The sequence below is a fragment of the Salmo salar genome, chromosome ssa09 (genome assembly GCF_905237065.1).
Source record: "Salmo salar chromosome ssa09, Ssal_v3.1, whole genome shotgun sequence".
Lineage (NCBI taxonomy): Eukaryota > Metazoa > Chordata > Actinopteri > Salmoniformes > Salmonidae > Salmo > Salmo salar.
The window spans coordinates 65,543,237-65,558,836 of NC_059450.1; the positions used below are offsets into that span (position 1 = coordinate 65,543,237).

At 45.1% G+C, this 15,600-nt stretch overlaps 1 protein-coding gene across 1 annotated transcript in view; it reads left to right on the forward strand.

The window, feature by feature from the left end:
- LOC106611628 (protocadherin Fat 4) overlaps positions 1-15,600 on the forward strand; it is a 100,970-nt gene that overhangs the window by 79,188 nt on the left and 6,182 nt on the right. Inside the window, exons 7-16 of the mRNA XM_014212033.2 lie at positions 1,707-1,887; positions 2,886-3,136; positions 3,359-7,705; positions 8,886-8,990; positions 9,265-9,572; positions 11,817-11,902; positions 12,486-12,665; positions 13,038-13,162; positions 13,284-13,501; positions 14,846-15,107. Coding sequence (XP_014067508.2) covers positions 1,707-1,887; positions 2,886-3,136; positions 3,359-7,705; positions 8,886-8,990; positions 9,265-9,572; positions 11,817-11,902; positions 12,486-12,665; positions 13,038-13,162; positions 13,284-13,501; positions 14,846-15,107 — 6,063 coding nt within the window. The remainder of the gene's footprint in view (positions 1-1,706; positions 1,888-2,885; positions 3,137-3,358; positions 7,706-8,885; positions 8,991-9,264; positions 9,573-11,816; positions 11,903-12,485; positions 12,666-13,037; positions 13,163-13,283; positions 13,502-14,845; positions 15,108-15,600) is intronic.

Here is a 15,600-nt window from a genome sequence, read left to right on the forward strand (position 1 = left end):
GTATAGCTGATGACACTGAGCATAAAGACAGACGTGTAAATCACATTGCACCACTACTAAGCAGTTTGCTGACTCATATGTTTTGATACTGGTGCCACTGGTTATGTAATTTAATGAGGACAATCCAACTTAATGATATTTATAGTATTCAGTGTTCCATGCATTTCATTTGGGCCTTGGGGGGGTTCTTAAAAAATGTATTGCCTTTGAATGAGCGAATATGTAAACAAAGGCTGCCTTATTTTATACTTTGAAACACCTTCCTTGAAATGATGCACCGTATGATCGTAAATTACCTTGTCATATGTTCCTTTCAAAGTCTCAGGCCTATAGTTGGTAATAAATACAAAATTGTGAAAATGTTTTACTTTTCTGAAGGGACAACAACGGATGACTCATCTTTGTAATGACTCACCAGTATGAAGATTAGAGCTTGTGGTTTCTGAGCCCGGTATTTTGGGGTAAAACCTGTTTACTTTTTCCCCTGTGTATGTATAATTTATTTTGTGCTGGAATGCATTTTTTTGTTTGGGGCGTTGAACTATTTTAAGTGTGTTTGTGCTAACTGCTGTGCTAATCATTTCAGCTGGATGCATTAAGGACTTAGTTAAATCTGCAGGAATGAAATGCAAGTTCTGTCTTTGGAATTATTTGGAAAGGATTTTTTCTCACAAGAAGGTTCTATGACAGCAGATATCACCCCACCACTCATTAGCTAAACATAAGGCTCTTCACCGGACCATAATCCCTATGTCATCCAAATGAGCAGTTAAGTGTTAGTTATGCGGCAAAGAGTTTATGAGCAGATGTTTTGAATTATCCTGATCTTTACAAATCAGGAGAGCCCTCCTGGCTCTAAGGGATAGACTCCATCTTGTCCCTCTGCATGAGATTCTGGAGTCTCTTGATGTTTTGATTATGCACAGGTTCCAGACCAAGAGAGATTATTCATGGTCACTTTCCAAATGTTTTTTATTATTTTCTTATTAATCTGTGCCTCCGCACAGTATGCAAGGTTCAAGTATTTGATGCTATTAACAGCTGAATATACATCTGCATGTGAGCCGCAAATTCATTGGTAACACTTTAAATGAACGTGCCATCTAAAGAAGGGTTTGTGAAGTGGCACTTCAAGCCAGCAGATGTTTGAATCTTTTAGAATTTCTGCATTGGAGTTCGTTTTCATCTGCTATTGATTTAAATCCATCCCTCAGGGCACAGAGAGCCTTATTTCGTCACTCGCTTGGGGAAAGAACGGTTAGATTTCTGCTGAAAATACCATTTTCTGTTCTCGAATTCCACAGAGTAACTCACCGAGTGCTGCTTGCCTCAAAATAGATACCGGTACCTCAGCAACCAGATTGAATCTATGATATGCAAGACCCCATGAAGGACACGTTCTAAAGATTCTGTTTCAGAGTTATTGAACTCTTTTGACGTGTTTTGTGTTGATGTGGCAGTATGGCTCAGGAAGTCGGACTTGTGGTGACCGAAGACGTTTGCTGGATTAAATGCAGGGATCTTGTGCTTGAGTCCCTGTAAGGACATAAATTGCTTCAGCATGTAAATGATAAGCCCGCACAATAAGTCATCTCATATGGAACTTTGTTGGTCTGCACTTATCCCTTAGGTCTTTCAAATAAAGCTCTTGGTCCTTTGATATGCTCTCATTCCCTCGTTCTTTTTTTCTCTCCTTTTATGACCAGGCTCTCCTCCCCTGAGTGGAACGGGTACGGTCACTGTCCTGGTAGATGACGTCAACGACAACGTCCCTGTGTTCACCTCGGCCACCTTCCACACCACCATCCCCGAGGACTCCCCCACCGGCACCGACGTGCTCCTGGTCAACAGCTCCGACGCAGACGTGGGCCTCAACGGTGTCATAGGGTACTGTCCCCCACCCCATACCATCCCTAGGGTCATAGGGTGGCTCCTGTACCCAAAGCCGAACATTTGACTCGGATCCCCCCCCTCGCCCTGGTACCTCCAATGGGGAGGCGCAGGGGGGTACGTCAGTTTGCCCCACTTTCCCAAAACATCATAATGAGGATGTTAATTGGCTATGACAGAATTAGTATCAGGGGTTCCATGGGTTCTAGGCTTTAATGGAGAGCATAACCAGTTGCCATCAGTTATTCGTTTCCATTGTCACAGCCCATTAACTTGGCCTTTTTTACTTCTGCTTCTGGACTGTTTGAACCACTTCTGGTTGTAGACAGCTTGGTTGTCTGTGGTCCCAATGAGTCTGTGTTCCATCTGTGTTCACACTTTATTCCATAATTTGTCCCCGTTTTTATAGGAAGCGTTCAAAATATGTGCCCTTGTGAGCTGTTTGAATTAAAGCCTCTGTGAGAAGCAAAAAAACACAGGAGAAAATGGAATGAGATACAATATTAAGAAGAATACCTTAAGAATTGGGTAATGCTTTGCCAATAAATGATAGATGGTGCTTTCATCAAACAAAGACCACAGAAAATGTATGAAGTTATTTTATGTCTGTGTTTTCCTATGGAATATACTCTCTGCCTCTTTAAAGCTTAAAACAGTGCCCTCCATAGGATTATTTTGGCAATGCTGATCAAGATATTTTAATCTGGGCATGTATAGGCAGTAGAAAGCTTACCAGTATGTGCTGCATATTATCACAATATCGAATGTAATGTATGTAGGAAACTGCTGTTCCTGGCAACAGTATAGTAACAGTATTAAGATTGTATTGACTAAAACTAATGTTCAAATATTGTCTCGAAGTAGTGTATAACGTATATACATATATGTTCCATTGAAAATAAATGAAACATCTCATCTAAAACCATGCTGTACAAATCCTATAATTTCCCCCCTGTGTGTACCTAAAACGTGTCCTTTTACATGTATCCCTACAGTTACAGTTTGACTGGAGGCAACGGTCAGTTCTCCATCAACCCAGCCACAGGCCAGATCATCACCAGCTCCCTACTGGACCGGGAGGCCAGAGCCAACTACCAGCTCCTAGTTGTGGCCACAGATGGAGGGCAGCCCCTGGGCATGTCCAGCTCTGCCACTGTGTCGGTGGTGGTGGCAGACATCAATGACAACCCTCCCCACTTCCACCACCACCCCTACGTCACACACATCCCTGCCTTCATCTCAGCAGGTGGGTTCAGATTGTATTAATTAATATTCATTTCAAATATTCATGCACTTACTTAATGATGCTAATTATGCTTGTATAATATGTGATTATATAACTAAAGTATATACCGTATTTATTTTTCTTCCTATGAAATTATTACTTTCGCGGAGAATATTGATGATATGGTATATATCTGCTGTAAAAGTTGTTCTGAAGCATTTGGTCTCATTTTGTATTTTTCAGGCAACTTGGTATTCGCTGTGACAGTGACGGATGAGGACGCGGGACCCAATGCTCAGCTCCACTACTCTCTAACCGGCCGCAACTCTGACAAGTTCAAGATTGACCCCTTAAGAGGAGCTATCACAGCCAATGAGAGGTTGACAGGCAGCTCGGAGGTTACCCTCACTGTCCGAGTGAAAGACGGCGGAACCAATCCCAAAACAGACTTGACCACTGTGACCGTCCGGTTTGTGACTGGGGGAGACTTCCCTGTCATCAAGCTGAAGGATACTACTTTCACATTTCCAGAGAGCCAACCCACAAACACGATCATTACCATAGTGACCGGGTCCTCGACACGTGGCGGGGCCCTATCATACTACATCGCCAGTGGAAACCTGGATAATGCCTTTCACATCGACCAGTTGACTGGAGAGCTGTCAATCAAACATTCACTGGACTTTGAACACATTCAGAAATATGTGCTCTGGATTGAGGCCAGGGACCAAGGATTCCCCCCATATTCCTCATATGAGAAAGTGGAGATCACAGTGCTGGATGTAAACGACAACCACCCCGTATTTGACAGGGAACCATTACATGCAGAGATACTGGAGAACCTGTCCCCTCAGCGGGTGCTCATTGTGTCTGCTGTGGATCAGGACAGTGGCCTTAACGGCCAGCTGGAATACGCCATTATCGATGGCAACAAGGAGAACAGCTTCAGCGTCAACCGGGCCACTGGTGAAATCCGAACGACCAGGCCTCTTGACAGGGAAAAAGTAGCTCAATATGCCCTTAAAGTGAAGGCCACCGACCGTGGCAACCCTCCCAAAAGCACGGCTGTTAAAGTCCTGATCAACGTGCTAGATGTGAATGATAATGCTCCCAGGTTCTCTAAGATCTTTAGTGCCACAGTGGCCGAAAACGCCCCAGTGGGGTACACTGTCACCAGGGTTACAACCACAGACGAGGACGCAGGTGCTAATGCTATAAGCAAGTATTCAATCACAGACACAAGTCTACCATTCACTATCAATCCAAGTACAGGAGACATAACAATCAGTAGACCTCTCAATAGAGAAGACACTGACCATTACATTGCCAAAGTCTCTGCCCATGATTCTGGCTGGACAGTTAGCACGGATGTCACAATATTTGTAACAGATGTCAATGATAATACCCCCCGATTCAGTCGGCCATCTTACTATCTGGACTACCCTGAACTTACAGATGTGGGGTCACTTGTTACTCAGGTGTCTGCAGCAGACCCTGACGAGGGCTTCAATGGCAAAATATTCTATTTCATCAGGTCCCAGTCAGAATACTTCAGAATCAATTCAAGCTCTGGAGAAATCTTTATCAAGCAGCATTTAAAATATAAAAACTCAACTGGCAGCAACATAAACATAAATCGCCATAGTTTCATCGTTACTGCTTCAGACCGTGCGCCAAAGCCATTGATGAGTGAAACTACAGTCATTGTAAACATAGTAGATAGTAATGACAATCCACCCAAGTTTGAATCCTCTAGCTACTTTACACCTGTCACTAAAAGCGTCAAAGTTGGCACCAAACTTATCATGGTCATAGCTCTTGACAAGAAAGATTTTGGCCTCAACTCTGAGGTGGAGTACATAATATCAGGAGGGAACAGCTCTAGCAAGTTCAAACTGGATAAGCAGAGTGGATGGGTCACTGTCGCCGCCTCACTCACCTCAGATATGAACAAGGTGTTCCTCGTGGATATTACAGCCAGAGACAAAGGGAACCCCCCTCTGACTGCTAGAACCACTGTAAAAGTGGCAGTCACTGAGGAGAACCACCACACACCAGAGTTCTCCCAAAGCCAAGTCACAGCTACCATACCGGAGAGCCTTGCTGTGGGGACAGCCATCAGGACTCTCTCTGCCAGGGACAAGGACAAAGAGATGAACGGGCTCATCGCATACAACATCACTTCGGGCAATGACAAGGGCTTATTTGCCGTGAACAGTAAAACAGGAATCCTGTCTCTGGCCAATCATCTGGACTTTGAAGAAAGGCAAAGATATGAGCTCAGAGTGACAGCCACCGACGGGGGATGGATCGCAAAGACCAGCTACGTCATGGTTACAATCCATGTGACCGATGTGAACGATAACCCACCTATATTTGAACCTGATGAGTATTTCCCTGTGGTACAGGAGAACGTTCCCAGTGGCACCACAGTGGTGAAAATGAATGCCACAGACAGAGATTCTGGGCCCAATGCCGTCATGGCTTACGTGATCCAGTCTTCAGACAGTGACCTCTTTGTAATTGATCCAAACACAGGCGTAATCACCACCCAGGGTTTCCTGGATTATGAGGCCAAGCAGATCTACCACTTAACAGTGAAGGCCTTCAATGTCCCAGATGAGGAGCGCTGCAGCTTCGCCAACGTCAACATTCAGCTCAAGGGGGCCAATGAATACGTTCCCCGCTTTGTCTCCAAGCAGTATTACTTTGAAGTCTCTGAAGCAGCTCCAAGAGGCACAGTGGTGGGAGAGGTGTTCGCCAGTGACCGCGACCAAGGACATGACGGAGTGGTTTACTACCTGATTTTTGGGAAGAGCAGAAGAAAGGGCTTCAGCATCAACAGGAAAACAGGCCAGATCTACGTCACAGGTCCCCTTGATCGTGAGAAAGAGGAGAAGATCTCCCTCAAAGTCCTGGCGAAGAACGCGGGAAGCATCCGTGGGGCGGATATCGACGAGGTCTTTGTGAACATCACGATCCTGGATGCCAATGATCCTCCTGTTTTTAGCCAGGAAGTGTATGATGTTCAGATCAGTGAGGGCCTCTCCCCTGGTGGCTTGGTCACCTTCGTTACTGCCCAAGACTCTGACTCTGTCCCAAGCTGGAGCAGATTCTCTTACTCCATAGCCTCAGATTTCAAGAAAAATGTCTTCAACATCAACCCCCAGACTGGCCAAGTGTCTGTTGCAGCTGAGCTGGACAGAGAAACCACTCCTCTGTTCAGCCTGACTCTGCTAGCTGTGGACTCTGGCTCACCCTCCGCAACTGGAAGTGCAACCCTGATCGTGAATCTGGAAGACATTAATGATAACGGTCCTACTCTGATGACGGTGAATGCAGAGGTAATGGAGAACCAGCGAGCCGGGACAGACGTTGCAACTCTTACCTCAACCGACCCAGACCTTTCACCGAATCAAGGTCCGTTCTCATACAGTCTGCTCAGCGCTGGCTCAGCCAGCAACTACTTCAGCCTCAGCCCCGCTGGAGTGCTGACCACCAGTCGAGAGATCGACAGAGAGCAGATCAGTGACTTTTACCTCTCGGTGGTGATCAAGGACTCCGGCGTCCCTCAGATGTCCTCCACTGGAACAGTCCACATAAAAGTCAATGATCAGAATGATAACCCGTCAGAGCCGCGCTCAGTGGAGATCTATGTCCACTATTTCGGAAACATGTTCCCCGGAGGGTCCCTTGGGGTTGTGAAGCCCCAAGACCCAGACATCCAGGACAGCTTCCACTGCTCCTTGACCCCTCCTTCATCCAGTCTGTTCAGCATCCCAACAGGCACCTGTGACCTCAACTCCAAGGCCCGCTCAACAGACGGAACATTCGAATTAGCTGTCCGGAGTAGTGATGGTGTCCATGGCTCTGTCAGCAGTAACGTCCGTGTCTTCTTCATGGGGTTCACAAACGCCACTGTGGACAACAGTATCCTGATTCGGCTCCGCACCCAGGGGGTCACCACCTTCCTCACCAATCACTACCTCAGCTTTGTCCGCATCGCAAACTCGCAGCTGGCGGGGCTAGGCACTGGAGTACAGCTGTATGGTGCGTTTGAACTCAACAACCAGACTTTCCTGATGGCCGCCATAAAGCGCAGCCATGGACAGTATGTCAACCCCAGTGGAGTGGCCACCTTCTTTCAGAGCATCAAAGAAGTTCTGCACAGGCAGAGCGGGGTACAGGTAGACTCAGTGGATCATGACCCCTGCACACGTAACCCATGTCAGAACGGGGGCAGCTGCAAGAAGCGCCTTAGCGTTGGGCCAGATATGAAGACAGAGGAGAGTGTCCCGGTGATCCTTGTCACAAACCACCCCCTCCAGCCATACGCTTGCAGTTGCAGACCAGGGTATGCAGGGGCGTTGTGCGAGACGGATATAGACGAGTGCCTGCCGTCCCCGTGCCACAACAGTGGGACCTGCCACAACCTGGTGGGGGGATTCTCCTGCACCTGCCCCGAGGGATTCACGGGCATGGCCTGCGAGAGGGACGTAAACGAATGCCTCTCCAACCCCTGCAAGAACGGGGCGCTCTGCCAGAACTACCCCGGTGGCTTCAACTGCCTCTGCAAATCCGGATTTGCAGGTACCGTACAACGCCTTAGGAGTCATTTGGATTTTATGAGCAACACAACCACAGATGTTGAGCTAGGCTCAAGTATACACACACTGCACATGAATCCTGCTTGTCCAAGTAAAATATTTGCCTCCAAACGATTGCAAGAGGTGTTGTAACCCTAGCATACAGGCCTGACTGCCAAACATTTTTGGGTTTTACGATTACTAGTTGGGGGGTATCAGCTTTGATGCATATCATCTTGTCATGTTTACTTTAATAAAAAGGATGATGCGAAATTGAACCCAGTAAGGGCCTTAGTCTAATATAGTCTCATATTCCTCTGCATGTCTTTCTTTCTACAGTACTGCATATTTGAGATGTTTAAGGTTCTGCCTATCTTTCTGTTGGTCAAGCATTTAGAGGTTTAATATGTATTGAAGGTTGCTCTCCCTAATTTCAAAAAGTGAATTAAATAGTACTAGCCACTGTGTAAATCACTCCCTACCTGCTTGAATGTAATGCTAAGTTGATGTTATGATAAATAACGTAACATTACTCTTAGTGAAGGGAGTGCACATGGAGAAGCAAAACGAGAACAGTAGTTTGAATCATGTCTGTTTGGTCAGCTGCTGGCTGTAGCTGCTGAAAGACATTTCCAATGATCAACAGCAGATGTTTTGCCTTTTTTACTATGACCTTAACAAATGACCACAAACCTTTGCGTTTCATCAAGACAAATGGCCCTCTTGAAGAATTGCACATATTGACTTACAGTAGTTTGCATGCCCTCACATTGAACTCCACACTTCCTGTTTTCCCTGCCTGGTTGTGGTGAAAGAATTTATCTCCTTTAAGCTGTTTGTCTCATGTTGCAGGAGTCAGTACCTAAAAATACATGACGCTGCAAGTCATTGTCAGTCTCGCCCCTTGCATACCTTGTTCTGTCTGTGTCTATTAATACTTTTTCTCCTTAAGTCGTCATATTTTCATCATGTCTCTTGGCCTCAGAGATCCAATAAAGAGGCTATAGTTGTACAATCTATATATAATCTCCCAATTTATGTACTTTTTCACTCATGTAAGTTTCAAATAAATTCTCCTAAGTTTACAATAGCATAGACCCCCTGTGATTTTAAGTTCCCCCCCCACATTTTCCTTTGTCATCCCCACCTCGTTCATTTGAATTTGTGTTGTTTTGTGAACCCAGGCAAAACGTGTGATTCCATCATCAATCACTGTGAGTGTAACCCATGTTTTAATGGCGGCTCCTGCCAGAACAGAGTGGATGGATATTACTGTCATTGTCCATTTGGTGAGTATTAACTTAGGGGCAACCGCTAGATGATTGAAAACTATCTGGATTGGCAAAAATAACTGTTGCTATCCCCATTGTCATTTATTGTATGTCTCCATGTCACATTTATTCACATGTTGTTTAACAGTTTCTCTCTTCTTAGCATGATTAGGGTTAGCCTATGATGACAGATGGCAACAGATTCCCAGCTATGTGCTGATTTAGTAGATGCGGTATGGTGAATTATTCATGACTTCCCTGTTTGATTTGTATTCATTCCTTTCGTCCTCAGGGGTCTTTGGAAAACACTGTGAACTCAACAGCTACGGCTTTGAGGAGCTGTCCTACATGGAGTTTCCTAGCCTGGATCTCAACAACAACTACATCTACATCAAGTTTGCCACACTGAAGAGCAACGCTCTCCTCATGTACAACCATGACAACCAGACCGGAGACAAGGCGGAATTCTTGGCTCTGGAGATCTTTGAGGGACAGATGCGCTTCTCGTTTAACTTGGGTAGCGGGACCTATAAACTAATGACCATGATAAAGGTTGCAGATGGACAGTTCCACACGGTTATTGCAAGGAGAGCTGGAATGGTGAGAGTCATTTCTATGTTATATATGGCTTTACCAAGCTGTCTTTATTTGTTTTGCACCATAAACGGTTGGAAAATATATTTTATTGTACGTTTGAATGGTTGATGGGACCATAATTGCAAAAATATAGAGGGAAAATCCTAAAGCCACCACATGTACATAGAAGATTAGTTTCTGATTCAATAGCAGTTATCACCTCCTGGGTTTTTATAGCCGAGAGCAGCGTCCACATTTGGCCTCATCGTCTTTTTTGCACCATAAGATGATAATTAAACTGCCCACACATTGGTAATTCTGTATAGGGTTTTCATAGTTTGTAATTATATTTGATTGCTTGTTGTGATTTACAATATGACCTCCAAAATAGCGTCAGACACTGAAATTCCTTGTATTTGAATCTAGTAATTTCTCTGCCAGTTTTTCGGGGAGAAAAAAAAATCAGCAGCCTGTCCAAAGTTGTATTATGTAAGTCTCCTGCTGGACATCAAATCTGTAATTTCTCACCCTGCACTGGGATTTCATAGGAAACTGGTCAAATCGTTAAATTGTCAGCTTTGAGATGTGCAGAGGGACAGAATGGAACGGTACACAACATGCATTGAGAAATGCGACGCTGCCCTTACTGCACTGCAAATATTACGTGTGGGTTGAGGAATTACCATGTTGAGGCTCTTAGCCGAGCTAGAAGAACGGAAGCAGAGCGGGCATGTGTCATGCCTGAAGTACCAAGTCCCTGAGGCGGTGTAAAGCGAACCTGATCAGTGTGTTTGGAGAAGGTGATGTGGGTCATTGAGGTTGTCCCGTGAAGGCCTTTTTTTCAGATCCTCCACTTTTGGATTCTGAGCAGATGAAAACCAGACACCATTCATAGAAATGAATGACGCACCGAGAGTCAAGGACACTTTTGTTTATGTGAGAAGCATATTTTAGATCACCCTACTGAAATAGGCACCCCAACAAGCATTATTTCAATTGTTTATACTCTGTTATTATAGCTTTATTATTACAGCAAGTTAAGAACACTAAGTTAAGAACACTAATGTAGTTTACATTTGTAATATAGTCCTGTCTCAATTTAACTGCAATTGTGGTCTCATTCTTCTCAAGGCTATGTTTGCCTTATTTCTGTTTGTCTTGTCATGAATGAGAGTGGTTTTAGGCCGCACATAAATAATTTACAACTGGTTTACACCCTTTAGCATCTACATTCTGTTGTTTCCATCCTCAACAAGTGTTGAACTTGACCTTGGCACACAAATAATCCAACAATCGTGTGTTTCTGTAGACAATAGCATGTTTCTGTAGTGTTCCAACAGCAGCCATCTTTCTGGATTTGTCATCTAGAAGGTTGGTCATGAGAAAATGATGCTGTCCAGTGACATCACTGATTTCGTTTACCCTGTTTTGTTTACCTTGTTCCAAGATAACCAAACAAAAACAATGCTCCTGTTTTTTTTTTTTTTCAAAGGGTGTTTCCTTGAGAAAAACCCTTCGCCGGTCGTGTGAGACACTTGACAGTGTGTGTATGCTGCGGTTTGGCTGCAGGGACTTTGATCTGAGAGAAAGGCATTAATAAAATGCCCATCTGGCTATGACGTGTAGGCCTAGCCCTTCAACAATAGCGACAAAGCCCAGAGACAAATGACTCTTGTTTCCCTTGTTGCTTTTTTTGCTTCGTAAAACGTTTCTGTGTTAGCAATTACCTCTGGAGACCGAGAAGGGGAGGGGTCACGCTCTCCGCCATCGCTTGGATGATTTGTGCTCACGCTCCAAGCAGGCCGCTCCGTGTTTACCTAAGATCCTGGTGTAGGTGGAGCATGCTGTCATGGTTTTTCAACACGTTCACGCACTTTCCATTTCTCTTGCCACCTCTTTTTTCCACATCAGTCAAGCTTCAGAGACCACATAGGGAAAGGGAAAGTAGAACAACTATTAGCGTTGGCTAAGGGTGAAAGTCATATCTCAGATTAATATTTAGGCCTACTGTATCTCCCATCTTCATAATGATGGTTTCAAATACAGTATGCTATCAAACAACATTGATTGTGATGTACAAAATCAGTCATGTAGTTGTATTTACTGTTATCTGTAAACTGGTATGCTCATCTGACTAAGATATGACGGTCTGAGCTGGTACAACTATCAGGAAGGCACAACGTGTGTGGTGATTTGTTGTGTGCTATTATATGTACTGTACAGTCCAAGGAGAATAACGTGTGTGTCTCTGCTCCCCTCGTCATGCAGGCTGCGTCCCTGACAGTCGACCTGTGTGGAGACGATCAGGAGCCAGGTTACTGTGCTGTGAGCAACGTGGCTGTGCATACTGACTGGTAAGAACACATAAAGTAGAGCTTAGCACACAGTCCATCCTGGCAGAGTACACACAGAAGAGAATTTGGGTATAGGGGGAAGTATTTATTTCCATATGCACATTTCCATTGTATACTGTATCTATAGTAATGAGCGAGAAAAACAGAATTCCATTTGAAGCTGTTTACTTTCAGAGTGGCTTACCACCTTCAATGTATACAAATATCATCATTAGTCACTATCTAAACAATGCACCAATATCTCATATCTCTGCAAAGAATGGAACAATCTGTGGGCACATCCATCACCTTGACTGTTCTCCATGAACCCTTGCATATCTACCTAGCCTAGTGTAAATCATAGTGTATGTAAACACATACATGGACATCACATGTACCGTTTAGCATTGTGAAGACCCAGAGTGAAAAGCCGTCTGGACCCATGGGGGGGCCGGGGAGGGGCAAGACTCTGAGCGAGCGATCTGGCAGATGAGGAATAGTCCGGGAGGGTCCAGTTTATTTTGCGGAGAGTCCGAGGCCCCGTGGGACCATGTCATTGTGAGAGGTGCTGACCTCCAGCGGCTTCTCCTTCTCCTCCTCGCAGGATCCTGGACGTTGGGCCCAACAGGCTCTCGGTGGGAGGCGTCAGGTCAATAGAGCCCGTCCTTCACCGCCGCGGCCAGGTTGCCACCCACGACTTTGTGGGCTGCATCATGGAGTTTGCCGTCAACGGCCGCCCGCTGGAGCCCAGTCAGGCCCTGGTATCTCATGACATCCTTGACAGGTCTGGTTCCCTCCCTCCTTCTCTTCTTCTTTTCTGTCTTTCCCTACACCCCCTCCATCCTCCTAAAACCCCAAACTCTCCCAGCAGGATATCTTGTCATTCTCTGAAGCTCTCAACCCTCAAGAACAGCTGAAGAGCCATCTTTGATATAAATAGCAGATGTACAGTTTTTTGGAATAGTAATCGTAGAATGGAAATTCTTTTAGTTGGTTGTGAATAGTGACGAGGACAGATCTTTTAATATGCTAATTCCCTGGATCTTTTATGGTTTTTGTATTGCGGGAATCTCATCTGCCGTGTCCTATTGAGGGCCGGCTGTCCACCAGGGGGGCTGACTTGTGTGTGCCTGTCTGACTGTCTGTTTGTCTGTAGATGTCCCAGACTGGAGGGAGCCTGCACAGCCAACCCCTGCAGACATGGGGGCACCTGTATTGACTACTGGTCTTGGCAGCAGTGCAAATGCATGGAGGGCTTCACTGGCAAATACTGCGAGAAATGTAAGAATAATTTGGAGAGGAATTTTGTCATACTATTCTTCTGAATTTGACCATCACTCAGAAGGCAGATGGTATCATTTCCTTTGACTTACCCAGAATTGTGCTTTTCATTCTTTCATAGACATCACGGCTGACACGGCTCTCTCACTGGACGGGACTGGACGCCTTGACTACGCCATGCGGCAGAGCCCCAAACGGGACATCCTGCTGCGCCAGAGCCTCATGGGCTTGACCTCTGACCTCTCTGGGCCCAGCAGCCTCAAGGTTAAGTTCCGCACCCGCAGCAAGAGTGGCACTCTGCTCCATGTCCAGGAGAGCAGCAACTACACCACCATCAAGGTAAAGGAAGTCTCCACGGAGCGAAACCCTTGCGGGTAACAAGCCACACACAGTACAAATACTGTATGCATGCAGAGACGCGCTTCTAGTGTTAATGTGTTTGTCTGTTTGCTGTTCCCAAACCATTCTGAGGTTTCTATACTTAGATTTGTCACACACACACGTTCGTTTGTGTCTGTTTCTCCATCTGCCACTCGGTCCCCACTTAAACATGTCACACGTATGCACAATCCCCCCTTTTAACCCCCACCGCCTGAGTCAAAGCTATAAGGGGATCTGTGTCTTTATCACCTCCTCTCATTACCCTTACATATACACTCCATACGCTCCTTCATTCTGCTGATATAGAGTTCAAGGCTTTGACTGATCTGGGGCAGCTGTCCGAGGGCCCAAGCTCTCATTCATCCTTTTCCATTTTCCCCGCAGTCCGTTTCCTTTCCTCTAGGACACACCGGGTCTCTCTGGTTGTGTTTTCCGGTGCAGTGCGTGCCCCCAGAATCCCCCCTACCATTACTACTATACGGCCCAAAGAACAATATTGAATGTACTGCTTGACCCCCACCCCCCAAAAAATATATATGCGTAGGGTATAAATAACGTGATGTAAAAGAGATACGTTAAATTGGTTCTCCAGATCTTGTTTCCTGTGTTTTTGGCTCGTGTGATTTCTTTTCCGTTTCCAGATTTCGTCGTGGGCCTTTAAAATCAATTCTTCCTGAAGCTACATACCATTGCTGATGTTTTGTTTCTTTGAAGGGGAGGCAAAAGAGTTTACTTTTCCACTTTAGGCTGAAATATATGAGATTACCATATACAATGCCTGGCACACTGTCATTTTGATTAATTACTTCTATATGATTAACTCTGCATATGGATATAGTTTAAGCATATTGAAGGTAATACTATGAAAGTTCCTGCATACCTAACATGATCATAATAATAGCTGGTTTACTGGTATTTGGCATATGCAACCTTTACCTCTGCACTGCAACAGTCGTTGTTGTAAAGGAAAATGTGTTTTCAGTCAACTGAACTGGTATAATAACGGTACTGTAAATAAATAGATTATTAGTATTACAAAACAAGAACAGCTCTCCAACTGAAACAAAACAGCAACAACATCTCTGAGTGGAGAATTATCTGAGCATATAATCATATCATCATGCTTATCACATTTCTCCACTCTTTCCTTCTCAACAAACATGTACAATACAGTATCAGTCTGTCTGCCGGCCTGCATTCCTGTCTGTCTGTGTCCATCCATCTGTCCAATCCATCCGTCTGTCCACGTCTGCCTATCTGTCCATCCATCTAACTCAGTCTCTGTCTCTCCCCCCCCCCCAGCTGAAAAACGGCAATGTCCACTACATATCTGATGCGGGTGTGGGGGGTAAGGTGGAGAGGACCCTGGGAGAGATGGTCCTATCGGACGGCCAGTGGCACATCCTGCAGGTCTTCAAGAACGGCTCTGTCACCTCCCTCCACGTGGACGGGGCACTCCTCAAGCTCATCCAGCACCCCACACAGGACTTCGGGGGTCTTAACGTCCTGACCATGTCCCTCGGTGGAGTCCCCTCCGGGCCCACCCAGCAGAAAATTGCATCAGGTGAGGTGGTGATGTGTGAAGTTGCTGTTATTGTCATACAGTATGTAAATGGTAGACACCTTTTTCAATGAATATAAGGTTGAATCAGACCATATTAGGTGATGTTGCAGTCCTGCTCTCTAGGGGTAGTGTAAATTGTGTTTTTATTTGACATTGGACGAATTGTAGAAGAGAGTTAATGTTGCTCTCTTTTACAGATCATTTCTAGACAATAGCTAATGTGAAAGTAGTTTGATTAGGTGGGGAGTCCCGCTTTTGATGCTTTCATGTTTTCATCTTATTCCCATGGAATCTTGTGTTGGATTAGATCTAAATCAGATCAGATGTCACATATTAAATGTTTTCTGACTTAAAAATAGTTTTGATAGGGTGAACGAGAGGGCTTCCAGAGGGAAGGGATACCTCACTGTAAATGTCAGACTTTTAATGGAAAGAAAATTACTTAATACTATGGACTGACATGGTAAAACAAAAAAGCAATTTTAATGATTTG